We start from the raw sequence: 24,477 nt of genomic DNA on the forward strand, positions 1-24,477 counted from the left end.
TGGGTGACACATCTGTACCAAAGACCACCGAGTCTGCAGAAGAGTGGTGAGTGAGAAAAAGACAGCGTAATCTCTTCTATGTGACTAGTAGAAGTGAGGAATGATTTTTTGGCGCAGGTACATAGGGTGCTGTCGGGGCAAATCTGTTACACCAACTGCAAGTTTGTCTTTATAGAACTATTGAGATTAATATAAAGAAACATCTTGGCCTAGAAGTTTGTTTTAATTTCTCACATATTATACTCAGTATTTGCAATGTATCCTTGTTGCCTTCACATACAGTTGGCATTAAGGCTTTACTTGATCTTTGACTAAATTTTTTTTCCCTTTTCCTTGCAGACAAGAGATGACTTCCTTGGACAGGTTGATGTGCCACTTAACCATTTGCCAGTGAGTAAAACCTGCATCTTTATTGCAAACATTTCATAAAATATTTTTTTAAACAGATTATATTGAACCATTTACTTGAATTCTGGGCAGACTTTGTGTCTTTTGTAGCTTAATAGCAGAATATGTTTCTCTGTCTGTACAGAGGAGTTTATTGAGGGCCTGAAATTAAGATTCTTGACCATAGTGAGTTTAATAAAGCAGGGTTTTTATAAATCAGTTAAAACTGTGCTTCACATTATTGACTTTACTGTACAAAGTGCAGAATAAATGGCATATGTATAGCATCTGATACTAACATTTCCATTGTTTTACCTAAGGAAACCTGTTAAAAATGCAGTTTTTCATTTTAAGCTTGAATGCTCGAATGGAAGAAAATTTGTTTTGTGATCTTGGGAAACTGGTCAAGAGATTATTTTCCACAAAAAAGTAATGTAATGCTCGAAGGTTCAAAAGATATCAGTGCTCTATGCAGAACAATGGAGAGTGAAAAGATGACCAGATACATGACTCAGTTCAATCTGTCATGCTAATAGTAGGGTTATGAATGTCATTTTGAAAGGTTTAGGAGCCAATCTTGCACCCAACCCCTGCCTGTTAGGAGTTAGCATGTTTTCCTGTTTCTGTGTACATTTTTCTTCTAATATTCTGGTTTCCCTTCTACTTTCAAAACCCTCTTGTTGTGAGTGCAAAGATGGTTGTGTGAGTGAGTAGGCTCTTCAGTGGACTGACGATCGATCTCTCCTATGGTTTGTTCCTGTCTTACGCCTGATGCCACCTACACAGGCTCTGCCCACTGCGACTTAGTGGGTTTCAGGATCTGTTTCCTTTGTATGAGTGTTTCATTGGGTCAGTGAGTGTGTGTTGCCAGTACCTCTATATCAGTTAGCTTTGTTACTGTTTGGTGCACATTACTTAGGTCTTGTCTTGTATCATACCTAAACATACACGTTCATGTACAGTAACCTCTGTATACTGTGGAAAAATAATAAATAGTTTGATCAATCTGGTGTACATGACAAAAGCCATGCAGACCCTGTCTTGTCTATAGTGCACATGACAAGTGCAACTTCTTGTTTCTCCTAACGAACAAAAAACCACAAGTGACCAACTGATGAACTAAAACCACAAGTGACCAACTGATGAACTAAAACCACAAGTGACCAACTGATGAACTTAAAGGATGTGGTAAATGCTGATCCAAGCAAAATGTTGTAAGATGTAACGGTTTGAAATTCTTGTGCAACTAAAGTCATAAGACAAAGGCCCTATAAAAGATTTGGGATACCGACCCCTCGAGGCAGATGAAGGGCAGGTGTCCTAGGACTGTGCTTCTCTGTCATCTTACCTTTGCCTGGTGTGTCTTAATAAAAGATTTTTTACTAACTTTAATTATATCTCTCTGTCTTCAGTCACAAGAAACGACACTATAGAAAAAGTGTCAACAATACACATATGGATTATACATTATATGTGCGTACAGTGAAGTGAACGTCCGTGCAAAACAACTCCTTTTCATTCTTTTCAACTTGGCTGCTGCTGCCAGCAATGAGAACAGCTCAGAACAGTCAGTGAGCAGTTAGTAGTCATCATACCTCAACAGTAAATTCGGGGAGAAGCGATAGTTTGTCTAAAATAATGCCTCCACTATTTTTGGTCCACGATCCCTAAACATGGAAATTCTTTGGAAGGAGCTGACATCTCTGCAATATATGACTCAAGAATTGGCAGGCTTTATGAGAGCTAAGGACTTGACTCGTGGTTTGGTACTGATTGATATGTGAGGTCTTTCCTCTGGTTTGAACATTCACATATTAAAAACTGTTTAGCTTCATCATGGCTCGGTGTATTCCCAGTTTCCTATGTTAAAAAAAATAGAATTTTGAAAAACAAGACTACCTCAGGCTTGGTATCCAAGGAGTTACATTTTAAAGTAATTTATCTTAAATTCAAGTCTATCACTTAAAGTGTAGGTAGTTTTGCATGGTATTTATTCAATTGCCACATGAAATTGGGTTCTAATATGAAGCATGTTTTATAAATTTTAAACATTGCTTAGCCTGGTCTTGTGTTTTACAATGGAGGTTAAAGGTAGCACTGAATAAATCAATTTTTCAAGCCAAACGTGGTGTTGAGTATTTTTCCATGTCTTGAGATTGCATACATACTGCATGTCATGTTAGGAAGGAAAAAAGGCAAAAAAAACCTGAACATTTTTGAGAGATTAAGCCATTTTAAAACGAGTCAAGCCGAGCCCTTCACCTAGCTGCTTATCTTCCTCTGACCAGGGGCCTGGTTTCACCTTAAAAACTCATCTTCAGGTGCCATTATTGACATTGAATGTTAATGATCAGAAGTGAACTAATTAGATAGTACTCACTGAAAAATGTCACCGTTACGGTCACTCACAGTCTGTAACTATTTGTTAGCTTGTTCCTCCTACTCAAAAAAAGAAATCAGGAGTGGTCTCCCCCACACTTTCTCATATGCTCAGATATGGGGATGGATATTTGAGGAGTAAACTGCAAGATGATGATTATATTTTATGTTATGTACATTAAAGAACCATCAATAACAAATCAAATTAATAATATATATTGAACAATTATTATAAAAGTAAACTCTTCAGCTGCATGAATGAAAAGGTAAAGTTCAACTTCCAGTTAATGGATATATACTTGTATGCAACATTTGGTTGACCTAAGTGAACACATACTCGAGTTATCATGATTACATACAGAGACACACACATAGACAGACACACAGTCATAATTCCAAAAATGATATTTTCGGACTCAGGGAGGTCTAAAACATCGAGATTTTGATGATGGAATTTTTGGAGGATTCCAATATTTTCCCTATACTTTGTATACAAGAAAGTCATGGAGGTTTAAAATGTTGAGATTCATAAAAATCTCGACATTGAATCTTTGGATTATTAAAATACTTTCCATATACTTCTTTTATGAGAAAGTAAAAATGATTGTGTTATTTTGAAAGATACTGCCTGCTGCCTTGTATCTTAATGCACATGTATTCTTCGATGGTCTAGCATGAGAAAGGTTGAGCTTGTGTGAAGTGTATAATCAAGCTACAAATGCTAAACAGATATTATAGACATGTGTTCAGTTTCAATTAGGATAAAGGTTAGCAAGTTTAGTACAGGTGTCTTGGCATAGGCAGAGTAGTAGCACAAAGCACTCCCTGTGTATTTATGGACTGATTGATATCAGTGAATGTCAGTGGGTTTACTCACTCAAAACATTTTGTCAACGAGTCTTTTATCTCCATATTCTCAGCAGGAGGTGATTCAGCATGCGATATAAATTTCAACAATTGCTTTGAGGCGCTTCAGTCCATTTCAGTGTGGTGTGGCTCTTTCACACAGCTTGTTTTTTCTTTTTTCAATATTTTTTCAAAACTTTACCCACCCAAGAAAGAAATGTATCCTTGCTTATGAAAATAGCACCAAGAATCTGTGATAAAATGCGTTGATTCCAGTTTACTTTTGTTATTATAAGCATACCACAGAAACATGAACATTAAATCAAACACATTGCTGCTTCAAAATGGATCTTTTTGGTAAATTTGAAGACTTTTAATTTATCTTCTATATTGGGACCCCAGTACTGTTAACCTCCATTATAAATGCAAGTGTATGTTAGGTAAACTTTATAAAGATGCTTCACTTTAGAACACAATATCTTGTGGCAAATTAATATAACCCATGATTGTGAAGAAACAACTTTGACTTGGAGAATGCCAAACTTAACCTTTAACTCGCTTCTTAACCTTATCACTCTAATTGTAGGAATATTAATGTATGTACAGCTACTAAACTGCCTGGAAAAATATCTTTGAAAAGAGGATTTGAAAGGAGCAGAGTGGTCGCTGTACATCGAATACATGAAGCCAGAAAAAGATATCTTGAGTTTACTTATTTTCAGTATAATTTGCAGGACAGGGTTTCACAAAATATTAGTATACTACCCACAGTACCTGTCAAAGACAGGTAACAAAATCATTAAAAAAAGATTTGCTGTCTCCTGCCCTACGTGTGCTCTCAGCTCCTTTCCTCTGTGTTTGCATGTGTCTTAAGCTCTTCACCAGCACTCCCTCTCTCAAGTGCGTTCCCATAAAGCCCTGGGGCCTCATGCATAACGGCGTGCATAGAATTCGTACTATAATATGACGTAAGCACAAAAGCCGAAATGTGCTTACATACAGAAAAAGCCTGATACAGGAATCTGTGCGTACTCCAATTTCCACATTCTTCCGCTACATAAATCCCAGTCAACGTGAAAAGTAATGCTCGTGCACGCACCTGATGTCCTGCCCCAATTCGTCCCAGAATTACACCTCTTTGAATATGCAAATCAATATAAATAGCCCTTAAGCTACAGTGTTCTGTGAAATGGCAATGGGAAAAGCATGGGTGAAAATATAACAATTTCAGCGAATACCAAGTAAAAATATTAATTTGTTGATTTAAACAGTGGTATAATCAACAAAAGGAAGTTGATCAAGTGACATAGCGTGTCAGACAAACTCGAAACTCAAGTTCACAAAGTCGCACAGTGCCAAAAAAAAAAAGAAGTCACATATCAAAGTTGCTGTGAAAAGGCGAGTCGTAGCCCACTGTCTGAGTGTCATATGAAAGCTCATTAGGGTACAGAGAAAAAAAATAGGCACACAGTGGGGGAAAAGCACGAAATGTTAACTTCAATCTCGAAATTTCCACTTTAATCACGTAGTTTATTTTGTCATTAAAGTAGAACATCATAAACTTCATCTTAAAATCATTTAATTTACTAGTTTGTCAAATCCCATCGTAACTAAAGTAGCACGTTAAATGCTTTGTTTTGTATTTAATGTTCTATATGCTCTATGTGTGTGAATCACTACATGCTTCTGTTCTTTCTCCTTCTCCGACAGGACACAGAATCCATTACATTCGTGATATTACAGCTCTCTGAATAATAAAAATACTGAGATGTATATGTGATATTATTTTCATGATGATTGGAATGAAAGCATGTTATTAAACATGGGAACACGATGGCGCAGTGATTGTTCATGTCTCACACAAGATGCTGCTGCGCCATGCGTGACCTTCGATGAAATAATTTATTGTAGGAGTACTGTCCCTTTCAAACATACTAACCTCCAATTCCTGTCCTTCCTTTTCTTTCTCCAAGTACCCAATCGCCACACAATCAGCTCTGTAACAGACGTTAAGCCATCTGTAAGCTTACAACGACGATTCTTCAAAACTTTTAAGGAACATTGAAATATATTCATAATACGTGTTTAATTATTCTATCCGTCTATCCTTCCAGTGTCACGCCAGCCTCAGTAAATATACAGCGCGAGGCAGGAACTTGCTAGCGCTGCGGCACCGTGCCCTCTCATGTTTAATTATTAACAATACAGATTATTTGAATGAAGTTAAAGTTTTATCTGTATAATATAATAAACATATTTTGCAGCATTTCATCTTAAAAATGATAACGTCATCATATGTAAATACACGCTTTATAAAGTGGCGCAGGTTGTGCAATATTATAACTGTAGTGCAAGTTTACTTGTGTGGGGTGATTGTACTTATAAGTACAAACAGTTCTACAAGGAGCAATTGATTAAGTGCGTTTATAATTCTTGGGCTGAAACGGTTTCTGAACCGCGAGGTCCATACAGGAAAGGCTTTGAAACGTTTTGCAGTGGCTGAGGCAGCGTGTGCTTGATGCTATATACCGATAATTCTCTTTCCGATCAGCTGCTGTACAGCTGTGATTCCCCACTCAAATACAGCGATATAAATACTCTTGAGTGGTGCAGTGAGAGTAATATGGAAAAAGATGATCTGCTGTGGCAACCCTTAACAAGAGCAGCTGAAAGAAGAAGAAGAAGAAGAAGAAGAAGGTGCAGTGAGAGTAACAACACTAAAGCAGTTATGATATTTGGAATAGTTTGACCATTCTGTGGACCATTATATTGTTACAGGTTAATTACAATCAGCTGCATTAAACTAATAAACAATATGCGGTTAATTTTAATGTATTTATAAAACTGTGTCAGGAATGTTGATCTAAAAAAGAAACATAAATCACACAGGAACAGTAGCATTGCTTAGACGCTGGGTGCTGCCAGTCTGCAAAACCAAGTGCAGAACTTGCGTACGACTGGGTATGAGGTACCGTGGAAATGTGCGTGGCTTTACGCCAAGTTTAGGTTTTATGCATTGCGATCTGAACGTGGAAATGTTCTTACGCAACATGTCTGTGTGTACGCACCGTTTATACATGAGGCCCCTGTTGTGTCATTATTTTCGAGGCACCTTTCTTCCTCCTGTCCAGTTTTATATTTGCCGTCTTTGAAGATGGCACTCATAGCATACCTCCTATGCGTTTATACTCATTCTCACTTCCTCTTATGTCGCGTCTCCAAAATCAAACTCACTAATCATACCAAAACCAAACTCACCAACCCTGCTCTGAGGGACTGGACATACAGACTTTGGTGTTTTATTATGTATTTATTATGTACTAGATTCGTTTTCATTTTGACAAAGAATGCAAAATATTTGTTTCATGAGAATACTTCCTAAATAATTTTAGCATTTAGTGTGAATGAAATGTACCTTGTGTTGCACAAAAAGCTAGTGCATAAATCATGGAGTACACACTGACATCACCTCTGTGACACGGCTGTCTTGACTTATGAGGAGCTCATTCCATATGATACATGATGTCACTGATATGCTCACAAATTTCTGCATTGTGTGTTTCACAGGAGCACTTGCAGAATGATACTGTTCCGCAAAACCCTGATGTGTCAATTTGAAGGAGCTTTTATGAACATACAGCTCCAAAATAAAAATATTTTTTTCCATTGAATATGACACATTTTCTCTACATCAAGCAAAGAGGTAACTGAACTCAATTTAAACAGAATGTCCCCGGTGGGCTGTTTGCCGCTGCTAAAACCCGTGAGTTGTACTGGTTTGTGTTTTCATTCAGCAACTATAGTAACAATGACATCATCAGATTTGCTAATGACATCACATTTGAATGAACTGATCAGTCACAATGAAGAGACTGCATATAGGAAAGTGCTCTGCTAAAATGATTAATGATAATAATCAGGTAATTAAATCCAAGTAAATGGTAATAGACTGAAAATACAAAAAGACCTACATTCCAATGAGCATTCATGATAGAACAATAGTAAAAATTTGACAGCTAGAAGACGATCCTTGTTGACCCACAATACTGTGGTAATGCTGAAAATGGTTTAACATCCCTTAATCCCTGGATGGGTTCAGTTAAAATACACAGTGAGGCTTCCCTCTGCTGCTCCTCTCCTCCATGCATTATGCTCTCACTCTCTCTGTTCTGTGTACTTGTTATCGTAATTGCATTCAGTTTAGCGTTCAATTAATATTTTGAGAGAAATTTTTGCTGTTCCCCGCAATAGATAGATAGATAGATACTTTATTAATCCCAATATACACCATTTCCCGACCTCTCAAGCATTTCTAATACCCTTCACTGTTTTGTTTTTGTTTTCCACCCTCAATGCTTCCAACTTTGTCCCCTATGCTCCTCTGTTTTTGTTTTATTTTATTTCTTTTTTTTCTGTTCTTTTGCTTTATTTAAAGTCCTCAAATGCACATAATCCTATCTCAAGAACTGTCACACCAACTCCATTGAAGTCCCTTTCTTTTACTTCATGGGTTACAATAGCAAATGCTCACTGCCACCAAATTATGCCGCTGAACAAATGCAGAAAGAGTAACAAGATATTTTGTACCCTGATGACTCCCATTTGTCGTTCCCATTTCAGTCTTACCGCAAAGGTAAATTCAGAAACATTAAAAGAATGGGAGTTGAGTGGAGGTTGGGTGAAGAGGTACACCTTAATTGAGGTCAAGGGGATGAAGCTGAAGAAGACATGGTTGGAGATGGTGTCAGAAGTTATGAAGAGAATATGTCTTAACCCAGTGGATGCCCAGGGCTGTGGAGAGTGAAGGGCATCCAGCTTACCTGTGTAAACTTGGAAGATTGTTGAAATCAGTGATGGTGATAATGATGATGTCTTTCAGGCAAATGGAAAGAGTGTTCTGTGTCAGGAAATGCTACTGGGGCTCCTTCCTACCAACAGCAATATGTCTGCATGATGAGTCACTTTGACAGCCAAGTCAGAGGTTTTCTTTCTTTTAAATGTTCTTGCTTTATTGTCATTCCCATGTGCATTCAGACCTACATGTGTGTATTTGTTTATTTACTTACTTATCTACTGGTCCTGTTCATTCATCCATCATCCAACCCGCTATTTCCTAACTACAGAGTCACGGGGGTCTGCTGGAGCCAAACCCAGCCAACACAGGGCACAAGGCAGGAAACAAACCCTGGGCAGGCCTCCAGCCTACTGCAGGGCACACACTAGGGACAATTTAGGATCGGCAATGCACCCAACCTGCATGTCTTTGGACTGTGGGAGGAAACCGGAGTACCCAGAGGAAACCCACGCAGACACGGGGAGAACATTCAAACTCCACGCAGGGAGGACCCGGGAAGCAAACCCGGGTCTCCTTACTGCGAGACAGCAGCGCTACCCACTGCGCCCCCGTCCCACTGGTCCTATTCATATATTTGTTAATTTTAAGAGCTTCTGTGAAAAGTGAATTTTCCCACTGGGGACAAATAAAGTTTTATCTAGCCATCCATCCATCCTGAATAGAATCAGATTCCAAATGAAGATGAAAGTTGATTTCAAATGATAGGCAACAAATCAAATGAAACAGACAGGCACAAAGTAGGGAGGAACTTTTGTCAAAAGACCTCAAAATAACTTTATCTAAAGAAAAAAAAAGTCTTTTCTTTATCAAAACAATATGCAGACTGTTTGTTCTTAACATAATTCTTCTTTTTGTAAAAACCTGATTGCTATGTAAGGATTGTAATAAAATTAATTAAAAAAAAACAATATGCTGACAATTATTGAGTATTGATTGGCAATTAAAAGCACATCACCACACCTCCATGATGTCACAATAGCACAATGGTGAAATCTAAACCAAAAAAAGAGGTAAGCTAGATGATAAACCAGAAAATGTATGTATGTTGTCCATGTGTCACTGGTCGCCAGGTGGCCCGTGCTTTTTATGACTTGATGGCTAATAGACAGCAACTCAGTTTGATTTGGATGTTGCAGAGAAAAAAATGTGTTTCTCTCCATTGTGTCTAGCGTGCATTTTCTTAATAACAATTCAGAGGATTTGGCCCAAATAAGGACAAATGGATGCAGAGCTCAAAGACGTAATGTGTAATCCTTGTGAATGTAAGACAACACTTGAGTAGTTGGTGACACAGACGCCCACAGTAGTATGAATGGAAGGAGAAATGTGTCTAATCTGATTCTGAATGGTGGCTCATTGCTGGATTTCTATGTTATGTATGAATCATTCATATGAACTCCAACAAGCCTGAAAATAAGGATGCTGATAAGTGGCACCAAGGTCTCATAGGTTCAGCGTTAGTGATGGACTTTGCAGTCTGTCTGTCCGTTCTGAGATTATGTGTTGGAGTCTCATCTTGGTGGTGAGTTAGGTCAAACAAGGACAGGATGACTCATATTTAGAACAGTTTTTCCTCGTTTTCAGGAGTCGTGAAATCAAGATGGATCCTGTTTGAAGTATTAGTAGTGGAGGGAACGGCAAGAAACAAGTTGAAAAATTACTGTGACATTTAATATTAACCACTCTAGAAGCCAGTGGCCAGCAGCAATGTTTCAGTGTTAGCAGGAAGCCATTAAATTTTGTGGTTTCTCAAGCAATGAAAGAGTTGGACCTAAAAGCCCAGGTGTGAGAGCAGTTTGGGCAGGTCATGGATTGTAACTTTTGATGGCCCCAGAATGTTTCAGGCAAACCATTATTGGCTAACTAGAAAGATTACAATTTGCAAGTTTTTGAGGCAACTCAGGCCCCTTCCTCAGACCAGATGTAATTATGTAATCCATCCATAATGGCTAGCATGGTACAACACTTTGGTACTACAGGCAAACCATTTCCAATGGCTTTAATAGTTGGAAAGGGTAGGCTGAATGCTGACCCTGCTGTACTTTTCAGGTCAGGCATTCCTTCACCTGTACTACGTAAGCATCCATTGCAGATTGTGGCAGGCACTCTGAACCTGGCAGATGAGCCCTTCTCATGTTAAGGTGGTGCTGATAAATCTAGTTTCATTTCTGTGGCAGAGGACACTGAAGTGTGGCAGAAGCTGTGGCTTTGCAAGGGTAGGGGAATGAAAAAGAGTTATTAGACGTTGTTACATTGTCACAGAAAATAAGAGAAGATGAACACACTTTGGGACTTCCAGACTGGGATGATGAGGATCTCCTAATGTTAAAAAAATGTTTTGTTTTTTTTTTATAGACAGAAGATCCCGCAATGGAGAGGCCATACACTTTTAAAGACTTTTTGCTTAGACCAAGAAGGTATGTACTGAATGATATTCTTGTCCTTTAGTAGATAAACTCTGTCTGAAAGTAAGCTTTGTCTTATATAACTTTAATTAATGTCAGTTGTCTGACTTCACAAATACTGAGGCCACTACCTTAAAGAAATTCCAGTATCAGTTAGTAAAAGAACTCACAGACTCACAGTTCATTATCTGCTACCTCTATTGTATCTGTTCATTTCAGAATCTAATTAGGTTAATGCTAATTAAAATGTGGGCCATTGCTGTTTAGGTAGATGACCTTGCAAATTAACATTACTTTGAGGCTGCTATTCTTTTGCTACTTCGCATGAACTGTTTTTAGCTCCTTTTATTTACTCACTGATTCTCAAATGTATTTTGTCAGAATTTAAGCAAGACTGTGCTGCAGCAGTTTTAACGCTTTTAAAATTTGAAAGCAAGTTAAAGGCATAGTCTTTTTTTATTTTAATCATAATTCTCTCCTTATGGATGTCCCAGTAGCCTAAAGGTTAGAGTTGCTGTCTTTCAGTTCCAAAGTCAAAATTCCAGACTGGTTGCTTCCCATGTGGAGTTGTGTCTACATCCCTGTTTGGTTTTGAATTGTGGGCACCTTGGTTTTTCTCTCATCTTCCAAGGATGTGTGTTTTTGTTTAATCGGAGGTTTCAGACTTACCTCGTATGAGTGAGTGTGCCCATGTGAACATTAGCGTGCCTTGCTGTGATCTGGTACCTCATCCAGGGCACTGCTGTCATAGACTGTAGTTCATGTGACTTCAATTGAATTGCACGTCTTTAGTAATGAAAGACGGATTCTTTTCCAGCTCCCGGTGGTCCTGTCATGGAATAAGTAGCTTCTGGAAATATTTCAGGATGAATGGATAATGTGACTTAACATTCAGAGTTGCTGTGCCCTTTGTTTGTTGTATTTCTACTTAATTAGCAGTATCTAGTGTACTGCCATCCTGGGCATGTGGGCATAATGTAGATCAGGGTTTCTCAAAGTCAGTCCTTGGAGGGGCCTACTGTGGCTTCGGGTTTTTGGTCCAATCAGATTCATAATTCAATATTAATATCAACACTGATAACACTGATCTCATTTAATTAGCTGTTTTGTTTTCCTATTCTTTTATTCTGCATTCAGAAAAACATGGCAGCATGATTTTTATATTTATAAGAAACTTGGATTTAAATGCTTAACTCTCTTTTCATTCTATTTTGCCCTTTCTCTGTGCAGTTGGCTCCCTTCATTGAATCTTAATAATGACAATTAAAAATGAGCAGAAGCGGACACCCAGGCACACAACACTGAATCATGAAAGGCTGCAACTACTTTAGCGTCAGACCCACTAATTAATTAAACGATTAGAACACTTAGAAAAGTAGAAACAAACTTAGTTTTCTAATTTCTACATTGTTCCCAAAATAGAGAATCTGGGAAATAACAGATCACTTAATTAGTCCAGGAGTCCAATTAAAAACAGAAGCTGGTTGGAACAAAAACCTGCAGCCACAGTGGGTCCCCAGGACTGAGCTTGAGAACCCCTGAGGTAGATGGATATCGTCATCATTACAAATTCATGATTAAGATCTTTGCTTTGCTCAGTTTTGATGTTTAGTTACACTGCTACAATTTTATATCTCAAGATGAATAGTACAATCTTTTGGTTTCTAAAGTTTATTGTCGCTTTATTGCCAAGTTTGACCATTCTAACTCCTCAGATATTTGCATGCTAGCACTATAACACAACAAGCTGAGTGTTATTTGTCAGGGCAGTTAACTACACGTGAGTGTGTTTTTTTTCTATTGAAATGCCGCTCATTTTCAGTTCTATGTTTGTGTTCTTTTTGAAGACATACTGTAGATTGGCTGGCATCCTGGCTGGGATGGGTGGTTCCTTTATAATGGATGGATGGAGGGAAGCAGCCTCCTAGGGGTTATGTGCTCCAGCAATGTGATAGGTGGACTTCCCTTGTGCCCACCGGCAGGGCTGCATTGGAGTTGTAGCCCCAATGAGGAGCCCTGCTGGGTTTCTTGGAAGCCATCACGGAGAACTGTGGGGAGCAGCATTCCTTGTTTTAGGGAGGTTTCGTCTGACCCAGACGTGCTTCCTGGGTGCAATAGAGTGTCTCCAGAAATACTCCAGGTCTGACATAAAGAGAGCCGCGCTGTCCCACCCAGGTGGGTTGGAGTTGGGAGAGGAGAAGAGCAACACTCGTCTTGGCAGAGGTGGAGGTGATGAAAGGGAAACAGATTTGTGCTCGTGCTGGATTAACAAAGACACCTGCAAGGAGGTATTTCATTAAATAAACAGTTTATTTGACCCCGTGACTGACTCTGGTCTAGTTGTGCTTGAGGCTTGGGGCTCTTCCATGGCCCCCTACAGGTCACAGGGTGAATGATGACCAAGATGTTGGAAAAATGCAAGGAACATTTTACTGTACAATTGTCTTTCCAAAAGCAGAATGAGAGATTTCTGAAACATGCAGTTGAATCGGTGTTGTAGAATCGACAATATTCTGAATGTAAAATGATGTAAACCCGTCTGTTTCATTGGATGTGCTTTGTGTTTCATTATGTCATCAACCAAAACTTCCTTTATTTCTAAAGTTCATGCAGTTGTTTTAGATGCATGTGAAAGTGGTAAATTTGTTCTTTTTTAAGTTCTTTATGCCACTTTTGTTCACAACAGTGTAGGAATTTCAACGGACACGCTACTGGGAGAAGGGACGAGATCAGATTGAATAAACAGAATTATCACAGACAGCATATGCATGCATAATAAAATGAACACATGTGGAGGAGAACTAATACTTGTGAATTCTTCATAGAGCAGTGGGATCAACCAGAGGATATACAGTGTTTGTTCCAATGAAATGTGTTATTTATGGTATTTTAGTTTAATCGTTTGCAATATTAGGCTCAGCATTCTTCACAGACTAATAAATGCAGTGTGTAATCAGTGCCATGTAATAAACGGACACAGCCTTAACATTTGGGAATTAGCAGTATGAATCATGCAAGTGCAAATTCTAAAAAACCCAGTTGCAGCATTTTAATCATTGAAATCTTTATTCTGTTTCAGAATTTTGTCTGTAAGTGTTTGCGTTTACCTTAGTCCCTATAACTGGTTTCTCTCTTTTTTAGTCATAAATCCCGAGTGAAAGGATATCTGCGCTTAAAAATGGCCTATTTACCCAAGAATGGAAGTCAGGAAGAAGAAAATGGAGAGCAAAGAGAAGAGCCAGAGGTAAAATGTTCTTTGAGAAGCGTTTCAATGAAATCTACCTACCAGGATGTAAAGTGTAACATGAACCTGGCATTTAGATTAACTAAAACATAACAAACACAAAACTCGCCTATTATGCTTTTAAGTGGAGTAAAATAATATCAGTGTTAATCCGAATTCTCAGTTTTATTTAGCCATAGTAATGTGATGAGTTCATTGACAAATGAACCACTCAACAACAGCCAGAATTCTTCCCGATTTTGCAGGAGTTTATCCGGCTGTTTCCCAATATCTAGCCTTCTTTTTGTGTCTGAACTGTAAGAAGTGAGAGATACAAAAGTAATGATCTCATTTAACAATGGGAGCAATATCTTTAAATAAATAGCAAATGAATGTAAAATGTGCCAAATGGTGTCCTGGAGTAAATACAGAAATACATAAATAGCACAAGAAATGTAGTGTTTAATTTACCCTGTGCACATCACTTAGCTGTTAGCTGATGTGTCCCAGTATCCCTTTGTAGGATCGTCACTGCACTGATTTGGGCCTTTTGGCTTCCACGCTCTTCCCCTTCATTTCCATTTGTTTCCTTGTCATTAAGTTCCATTTGTATTGATACCTTTGAGAATTATGAAGACCTCCGTTAGGTCACATCTTATTTTTTGTGATGTAATATTTTAGGCACATTTTTAGTGTCTGTGCATTCCAAGGAATGTAATAATGTTCCTTCACCCTTGTAATAGTTAGCAGTGGCCATATTTGATTTATAATTAATGGTCCTTGTATCCAGGGCTGTGGAGTCGGTAGATAAATGCTCCGACTCCTCAGTTTCTAAATCTTCCGACTCCCCGACTCCGACTCCTCTGTATGTATATACTATGCTAATGTATTTTCTACATCCATTGAAGGAAAGGAAGGCAACATACATGTCATTTCACCACAGAACTACTGGCTAGGAAGCCAACACTCTACTATAATGCCAGATTAAAGACAAACACAATTAATTGGCGGCCGCAGATTGCGGGTGTCCACATGGACGGGCAGATCCAGCTTGCCGAAAATCTCGACCACCGCCCCCATCCAAAGTAATGTGATGCCTCTGTCTGCTGCAGTGGCTGTCTCCTCTGTCAGCCAGCTGGAAGTTTAGTGCATTGTGTCACTCACCGGCCAGCTGATCAGCAGAACGAGCCTCTGCTGGAGACAGGTAGGGAGATCTGTGTTCTTGGCTCCTTCGGCCCCCTTCACTAGCGCATAGCAAAGGGGAGCTGACAGAGCTGAGAACACACCAGATGATTTTTCAGGCGTTTGACGCGTGATGACTCATTGAACGGCCGAAAAATCGGCAGTGCATCTGTAAATGTATGGGGGGCTTTAGGCTAGGTTCACAGTTCCCTGTAACAGTGGAACACGACACAATGGAAAGCGGTGCCGCACCTTACCTGTGCATTACATCCCATATAGTGACGCATACAGTCACTGAAAAGCATGCTTCATGGTTACTTGACATTTTCGTTTTGTGGTAACATTATGCACTGCATGCATTGGGCTTTATTCTTACAGCAGAGAAGTAGTTCATTATGACTGTTTGTGAATTGGGACATTTCAACTTACTTTTTTAATTCCCATTTAAATTTAGTAGTCTCTGACTCCTCAACTCCGACTCCGACTCCACAGCCCTGCTTGTATCTTGGAAAATAAAATTGCTTCTGTCTATGTTAAAACTGCAAGTGTTTGCCAACTTTTAATATTGACATTGTCTTTCTAAATAGTTTTTTTTTTTTTTTTGCATTTTCTTTCCTGTTGAGAGCACACAATGGTGCACCCAAAGCAAAGAAAGGTGTAGTGTTGTGACCTGTAACTTTGTTAAGGTTTTGTGAAATTTCCTGGATAGATTTAATGTCTAAGCATTTGTTTTTTGAGCCTAATTTCCCACTTTACACTCATCATTGCTTTAGATCAGGGGTCCTCAATCCCAGTCCTGGAGAGCCGCAGTGGCTGCAGGTTTTGTTCTGACCTGGTTGCTTAATTAGAAAGCAATTCTTGCCAATAAAGCACTAACAAGCTATGAAATTAAATTAACTCTGCTATGTCAGGTCATTCTCATATCCTAGATTTTCTTTCCCTATCTATCATGCAAATGATTTGAAGGCTAAAATGGACGAGTAATTCTCAGTCCTTCACTTTTTTCTCTTCATTTTTCTTCCAAGTATTTAATTAAACCCAATAGTGCATATAAATACACACAGGTGTAAATGTAAATAAGCTAAATGGAGAAATGCTGCTCTCTCTTGTCATTTGCATGTTATTGATGATAAGGAGCAATTAAAATAGCTGTTTAAGACAAAATTAAGCAATAAGGGCTCAAAATCACTAAAGTGAAGCAGAAGTGTTACTTTAGCAATACGTGCTTTTTATTAAGCAACTGGGTTGGAGCAAAAACCTGCAGCCACTGCGGCTCGCCAGGACCGTGATTGAGGACCCCTGCTTTAGACCTTAATAAAGTGTCTTAACCCCCATACACTTACAGCTCTGAGGTCAAGTTCTTTAGTACTTCTTCCCTGTAATTTGAGGCAAATAGACAGAGTAAAGGAACAGGCAGCAGGTTTGTCACACTTCTAATTATGTATTATTGACAATCTGCTCAAAGATTAATAAAGAAGCAGAATAAAATGTGAATACTGGCAAGCTATACCGTTATAGCCTCAATAAAAGTGCATCTTGCATCCATAGATGGCTCTTGGCTTATCTTCAGTCTAAATTGGTCTGTTCTACCGCATGGTCTTTGGTACCACATGGTATTGGAACAGGCAGCATGTCTGCCTCAATATGGATGTCGAGTTGTTTTTATCCTGGAGAAAATGCTATAGATACGGTCAACTGGACGCACATGATATGAAATATCAATGGGTATTAAGGTTGGCATTGGACACTTTCTTGTTTGACTGAGTTTGTGGATATTGTGAATACTCTCTGCGACTGAATGTCTCATTTTTTTCTGGCTATCGAGTTTCAGTTTTGTTCACTGACTTTGATTTTTGAATTCTTTTATTTTGACACAGTGAAAGATTGGCTTGATTAATTTGGTTTTAACCTGTACTTTGTTTTGAGCACATTCCATTTCCCAGTCCTTTCTCTAATCCTTTACACAACTGTATGGTGTCAGAATCACACAGAGCTGCAGGAGGTACATCGCCTGCGTGGAATCAGATTAGCTGAAAATGGATACTACACAGCCAAAGAAAAAGTTAATTTGATTGGCGTTGAAAGTTTTGTCTTACAGAGCAATAAGAATGAGATTATTGTGTAATTAATTCTATTGTAGACATTAGGTTTCGTGCCAGTAGGCACTCCTCTAAGTACAGAAGTACTAAAAGTGTGTGGTATGTGAGTATTTCTGGTGTATGTTTTTAGATCCATGGTTAGTAATAAAGCAGATTCCTACTTGAGTCTCTGGATTACCTTTTTGCCCGCACTGTTCAGTTGGCTCAATCGTGTATTGTTCAGTCTCATTTGATTTCAAGGGAAGCAGACTATTCTTACATTTCTGGCACTGCATGGGTTTGTGTTGAGCTATTAACAGTTGGGGTTCCCCATTACCTCCACTTTCTATTATTGCCCCTTGGTAGTCCCAAAATAAAGAATTTCCTGGTGTTGAGCCATGTTTGAACACTGCCTCCGCTCAGGCAGAAACTTCATTCATAAGAGGCTCGCAGGCTGTATTATTATCCTCTGGCAGCCACGGAAACTCACAACTGTTAGTGATCAGGTTTCACATCACACAAGAAGCCAAGGTTTCTGCAGCTGGTAGCTGTTAGTTAATCTCTGAGCTATCTTTGGATGGGTCATTTTAGAAAGCAACACTTCTTCATTCCTAATGTAGCGCAATTATATACAAATTAAACCAAAAACTAAACTGCATCTCCTTGTACAGGCTAACCTCAAGTTGAGTATATAAACGGCTGACTTTCTTTTGCAGGTCTGATTCTGTAGCTGGGTGAATGTTTCCCTGGTTTTGTATTGTTTCCCTGTAATGGTATATGTTTCCTTTTCCCAGTCACCTCATCAGCAGGATTTGTACCTGAAATGTGGTGGATTAATCTTGTTGTAGAAGCTCAGGTCATACCATCTCTGTGCGTGAAGCTGCTCAGATCAGCCTTCATTTCCCCAGTGATTCAGCATTTGTGTCAGTGGGTCCACGAGTGTAAATTAATTAGCAGGCTGCATCATTAGGCAGAGTAATTCATCAACTGATGGAATGTGTTTAGTGAGGTTTGATTTTTTTTTCACATAAGTAATAAAGTTTGCTTTAGTTTTTGCAAGTTCAGGTTACCTGGTTCCATTTTCAGTGAAACATATCCCTGTCTGAATAACTTTCCAGGCCTACATACAGTCTGTAATGCCAAATAAGGAATTTTAAATAGACTGGAAGATGAAATGAAAGTCAAAAGTCAGAAACAAGTTGATACCTAAGAAGTCAGAAGTACTGCTGCCTCAGCCCAAAACTCTTAAGCAAAAATCTAAAGAAACTGCTAGAAGTGTTTAGGATCAGTAACTTAACTGTAATGAGTTGCATCAAGCACTTTGATTAATCCACAGTTTCAGATGCTGTTATTTTTGAATGTGTGGCGGCAGCTTATAAAGAATCTCACTAGGAGTTCCTTAGCAACAAGTGTTGTGGTAAACATAAATACAAAAATAATAAAAGTATTATCCATTCTAATGACTTTCTTTGTACAAAACAGTAATACCTAACTGTTCTCGGATATTTTAAATGTCCAAAAATACCAAAGGAAATCTTGGAAAAAAAATTAATTAGGTGCTTAGTAAATTTTTAATGATGACTGGATGGTTGCACAATTCAATTTGTGACGTGGTGTGTTTCTTTAGGGGCCTACTGCATAATTCACAGGCCCTAAAGTTATACCCACAGCTTTTCATAATGTATATACTGCAAAACATCAAGAACAATTTTTAACAAAACTTTGCCTGTTTATACATTAAATGTTTGCAGATGGATCTGGACAAATGTCACACTGGGGAAGGCAGTGAAAGTTTAATGTGAACAAAATTGAATTGTAACAACTGTGTATTCGAAATAATTGCACAATGGGAGGCTGAAATTTGAAATGATTCCTTCTGAAACAGAGTTCAAAGCTCTACTGTACCCTTCAATTTTCGTAAAGAGGCAGCATACTAAAGCAGTTAAGAAGGGTAATTGGGTGTTGGGCAGCCATATGCACTCACGTGATGGAACCTCATCTGGAATATTGTGTGCAGGTTTGGTTTCCATATTACAGATAATGGCACAAGTAGAGGTCCAGCGAAGACCCACTAGACTCATCCCAAGATAGGGAGTAATGAATTGTAAAGAAAGGGTGGAGGTATTCCAAATTTCATCTTAAAAAATGAAGATTAAAAGGACACATGACTGATGTGGGTCATGTTATGAAGGGGTATGCTGTTACTGTAAAATTAGTTACATTTGTTGTGGACATTGCATTTTAAGAGACCATTCAGTATCATTAAATAGGGTAACTCCATTTTAACCTTTTCATTTGAGAGCACTAGTTTACCTGAACTGTTTAATATAAAAATTATGGTTATCATTTTAATTTCACATGATATCAGAGCAGTAGACCTTAAAGTGATGTTACCTAAATGCCAGCTAAATGCCTCCTAAATGCTCTGGTTCTTAATAGGAGTGTTAAACAATAGCTGGAATAACGATTCAAATACTTCCCCTTTACAAAAAAAGAAAGCCCAAAACCATAAAAACCCAACCAAATGTACTATAAACAAAGATATTTAAATAATTTAAGTAGTAATTATAATAACTACCAGTAACGGCGTACTGCACGATAATGCGCAGTGAATATACTTGACGTGAGCATTCCTAGTTTTCATACTCTTTCTCTGTACGTTTAGCATTCATTTGCTCAGAGGTTGATGTGCTTGCTACTTCCTGAGCAGCTCTTCTTTTCTCCACCCTAGTGGCCCGCTGCTTCTCTTCTTTCGTCTGCATCTTTTCACGTTAAAACTGATTAAGTTAGGTTTTGTGTTGCAATTACTTAATACATTTTCTTTAATTTTTCACTTAAGCTGGCACCTAAGTCTTCAATCTGCCTCAAGAATGGTTAGTGAAGGTGGTAGGGAATGAGAACGGCGCCCGTACACATGCGGCACACAGCCGAGAGTTGATTCTACAATAAAATAAAATAAAAATAAAAAGAGTAATAAAAATCATCACCCAAACGCGGATAGTAGACGTCACGTAGTATATGTGTACCAAGTTTCAATTCTATAGGTAAAACGGTCTGTGAAGCGTGCAAATGCATTCAGCAGTACAAAGAGACCTTCCCTATGTTGCATTCGCTATATGTCACAGCACTCATCATTGGTGTGTCTTCAGCTGCATGCGAAAGCTCTTTCTTTACTTTGAACCGCATTCTCACTCCACTCCGCCGAACAATGCTGCATTCAAGGAAAAGAAATTTAGTCATTCTGGCACATGAGAAAAACATCACAGAAAATCGACATGAATGAATTGATTTCAGAATTTGCCAAGAGTAACAGCAGACTTGTCCTGTAGACAATATCCAGGTTAAACACTGGAAACTGATATCCTATAGTCTCACTAATGACTACAATGAGCCACGTTTCTGTTCTTGCTCTCATGTTGTATACATTTGCCTTCATTGATATTTACCTTGTAGATGTAGTTCTATATTTGTTCACAAAAAATAATAATACAAGTTCCATTGCCTCTGTTAATTTAATTGAACAATAGGTTATGATTTATGCTGCAATTTTTTAACTATGTTGTTATTATTATTTGATCCCCCTACAAAAATGGGGATGGATATTTTTTGCCCACTCACACATGATGTTCTGGTCACACCTCTGAAGACAAGCTGCTTATTGATGCAGTAGGAAAGGAACAACCCTCTGAATCTGAACAAGCCTTAGTAGACATATCAATAGGAAAGCAAGGTGTAAAGCTTAAGTTTAAATTACGTTCATAGACACGCTGCCGCTAAATATTCGCAGGCAAATCTACAACTTAATACCGGGAATGCCTGTTAAACATCTTAGATTCACGAGTACCGATTTGGGTAGTGATCACTTCGATGAATGAAACCTGTTATCTATACAACGGATGACAAACACGGAATATAACTTGAACACAACACATCCTCCAAATACGAACCTGATTGAAAGAAATAATGATAATCAAATCCTTGATGACAGCAACACTCATAACAGTCACAAAACAATTACATTGACAATCATGTTACGTTATTTTTAAAATGTTTCCTTTTCTTTTTCATAACTTTTTTAACACACTACTTCTCCGCTGCGAAGCACTGGTATTTTGCTAGTATAAGATAATAAAGAAAATAACTTTAACAAATAAATTGGAGCAGAAAATCACATGATAATGACAAACTGGAACAAGTATCAAAAAGCCCAAATAAGAATTGAAGAGCATTAAGGTCAATAAAGCCAATATTCAAAGGAAATTAATCTTAAATTACTAAATTAAACAGAAACTTAATAACTCAAACCAAGAATCTTTTACCAAATACTTGGTAAAATCAAAAACCTGTAAACTTAATAATAAATTGTAAAGCACAGAAATAAAAAGTAAACAGGAAATGGCATACAACTAGTAAACCGACTCAAAAGAGTGGTGGGAGCCCAAAGAGCAGAGCTAGAAATAACAATGGCTCAGCAAAGGAGAGACTAAAGGCCCTGATCTGTTCCTCAGATGACTGTGCAGCACTCTTTTAATTGGTGGTCCCACCACATTGACCTTAAAATAAAACAATGAAAAGCTGTGAAACAAAACATGCAGCGGGGATGAGTCACATAACAAGCCACAAGCTGTTTTATTTTCTAAGTAGCTACATTACCTGTCACAGGTAATAAAATATATTTTAAAATATTTGATTATCTCTTGCCTTAAATGTAAGCTCAGCACATGTCCTATGTCTTTCCTCGGTATCCTTATGCGTCTCAAACCTGTGTTGGCTGGCACATCCTCTCTCGATTGTGTTCCCGTAATGCCTGCTACTCAGACTCTGTCATTTTCAGGTGTGTTGCTCGTCTCGTGTGAACTTTTTGACTGCCACCAATGGTAAATGGGCTGTCGTTATCTGCTATGAAACAACATTTGGTATTTTTGTGAATACTTCCTGTGCCTGAAGGCGACTCTCAGCGTAACTCCTACGCCTTTCCTTGGTATCCTCCTGTGTGTCAGCTTCTCTTGCGCAGCACTTCCTGTCTCGGTCACATTTGATTGATCAACAATAGAGAAACTGATCATTTAGATTTTTTGGAGGGACCAGAAACACACACACACACAGAGTAGCATTCTTATATTTAGTAGCTGCTGCAATTGTTAATGGATAACATGTTAATATACTCTAATGCCAAAGTTAGTTTGGTATGTGGTGCTTTTGTAAGTAACAGAAAATGTACAAAGGCATTGCCAGTGAGAAATCTGACTTAAATTAGGGCACAGCTATGATCCCCATATATTGGTTCCAATTTTAGTTTGTAGGTGGTCTTGAGTAAGTATTAAAAAAGATTTTTTCAATTGCCCATTCAAGGCATGGCAGCTGTCTACTACAATCAGTTCTCCTAACATTTTAGGTCCATTAAAAAGTTATTTCTTCTGCCAAAGATTTCTTTATACCGTACAGATGATTTATAGGACATTATTTTAAATTCTTTAAAAAGAAAGTGGCCTCACTGTACTGGGATAAATTTCAAAGTACTTTTTCTGTGTGAAGCATCGCCCATGTTTGCCGGTATTTAATGTAATTTAGGATACAATCGTTTAGCTTTAAAAGTGTATATTACCATAATGTGTATTCACTTAGTGCGAAATGTTCACATAATTGTTTTCTGTCATTTTATCTGCATTTTTAATGGAAGTGTATACTGTACATGGGAGCTATGTGGCAAAGTTGAAAGAAATTACAAAATATGTGCCCATAAGGTTAATTGGCAACTGTGAAATGGCCGTGTATGACAAGGATGCGTCATTTCTGTGCATGAGGGTTTGCTCTGTCCTCAGAATTTGCTTCTGCCTTTTGTGAAGTGCAACTGGGAAAACTTGTGGCTTCCCTCTTCCCCGTACTGCAAGACGCAGGTTTGAATGATGAGGTGGACTGTAGCCTTGCGAGGAGTTTCCTCAAGTGTTATGGTTTATCTTTTAAAATGATTGGCTTCTTTCTGGTTTTCATTTTTCCTTCCTGAAGGTTGTCATCAAAGTATTTTGTAAAATAAACTGCATCAGCCAAGTAGTTTTTGTAAGGTGTATTCCTTCTGCTGCTATAGTTATTTCTAGTTCTAGTGTCTTCCCTTATTTTTAGGTTACATTTTTTGCTGCATCAAGTGTCCGGAGCCTCTTTTATTTTTCCAGTGACAGTATGTTCACATTAAGTACCCAATTCACTTGATGGTATGGTTCACAGAAAAATCTAATCTGTATAATTTGACACATGCAGTTTTTTAAAATGATGCACTATGACTTTCCAGCTCAGACTCCCACAGGGAAATGAAGTTGTATAATTATTCCTTTTCACCAGTGCAATACGCAAGCACATTTTCAGGCTCAATTTAAAGCTAACAGCGTTTAGTATAATCAGCCCTGTAACTGTTTAACTCTTTTACTTGTCCTTCTTAAATGTAAACCATTCCTTGTGTTTTGATTTATTTATTTCTGTGGTTTCTCAATTTGCAGGTTTGGGAAGTGGCTGATCCTAATGATGCAGGATCACAACGGCAACAGCAGCTACCTCCAATGCCCCCGGGATGGGAAGAGAAGATTGATAATTTGGGCCGTACCTACTACGTCAACCACAACAACAGGACCACGCAGTGGAAACGGCCAACATTTGTGTAAGCTTTTCACTACCAGATGAATGTATTGGTGTATTTCAGGGAGACAGAGGAGAAATGAGTTTACATGTAAATCACTATCAAGTAAGGCAAAAAAGAAGCCAACAAAAATATTGAACACCATTTAAGTTTTCCAGAGTGATAAAGGAAGAGAGTCTCATACTAAATGTGTTATTTTTACATTATAGTTTCAGACACATACTGTATTTTCAATTTTATGCTTATAAGAGGGGAGGAAAAATAAAAATATACAGTATATTAGAGAGCCAGAACAATGTGCAAATCATTTTCTTTCTGCATTGTAGCACTGTGAGTTTGTCGGCCATTGAGATCATGCGCTACAGAAAATATTCTCAGCTCTGCTGCCAGGCTTATTTCTTCACCAGCTGTTATTCTTTTCGCATCATCAAACATTGTGTTGTTGGATTTTCTCAGATCAGTGGCTCTTCACTCAGCTCATTTGGAATGCACAC

General features: G+C 38.2%; 1 protein-coding gene across 7 annotated transcripts in view; it reads left to right on the forward strand.

The window, feature by feature from the left end:
* The first annotated feature begins 342 nt into the window (after window positions 1-342).
* The window catches only part of nedd4l (NEDD4 like E3 ubiquitin protein ligase), a 115,395-nt gene continuing 91,260 nt past the window's right edge, over window positions 343-24,477 (forward strand). For all 7 annotated transcript variants that reach the window (XM_039750469.1, XM_039750470.1, XM_039750471.1 and 4 more), the window contains exons 1-4: window positions 343-390; window positions 10,823-10,884; window positions 14,014-14,116; window positions 23,847-24,004. In XM_039750469.1, the coding sequence (XP_039606403.1) occupies window positions 10,838-10,884; window positions 14,014-14,116; window positions 23,847-24,004 (308 nt within the window). In that variant the 5' untranslated portion in view covers window positions 343-390; window positions 10,823-10,837. The remainder of the gene's footprint in view (window positions 391-10,822; window positions 10,885-14,013; window positions 14,117-23,846; window positions 24,005-24,477) is intronic.

Source organism: Polypterus senegalus, chromosome 4 (genome assembly GCF_016835505.1).
Source record: "Polypterus senegalus isolate Bchr_013 chromosome 4, ASM1683550v1, whole genome shotgun sequence".
Classification (NCBI taxonomy): domain Eukaryota; kingdom Metazoa; phylum Chordata; class Cladistia; order Polypteriformes; family Polypteridae; genus Polypterus; species Polypterus senegalus.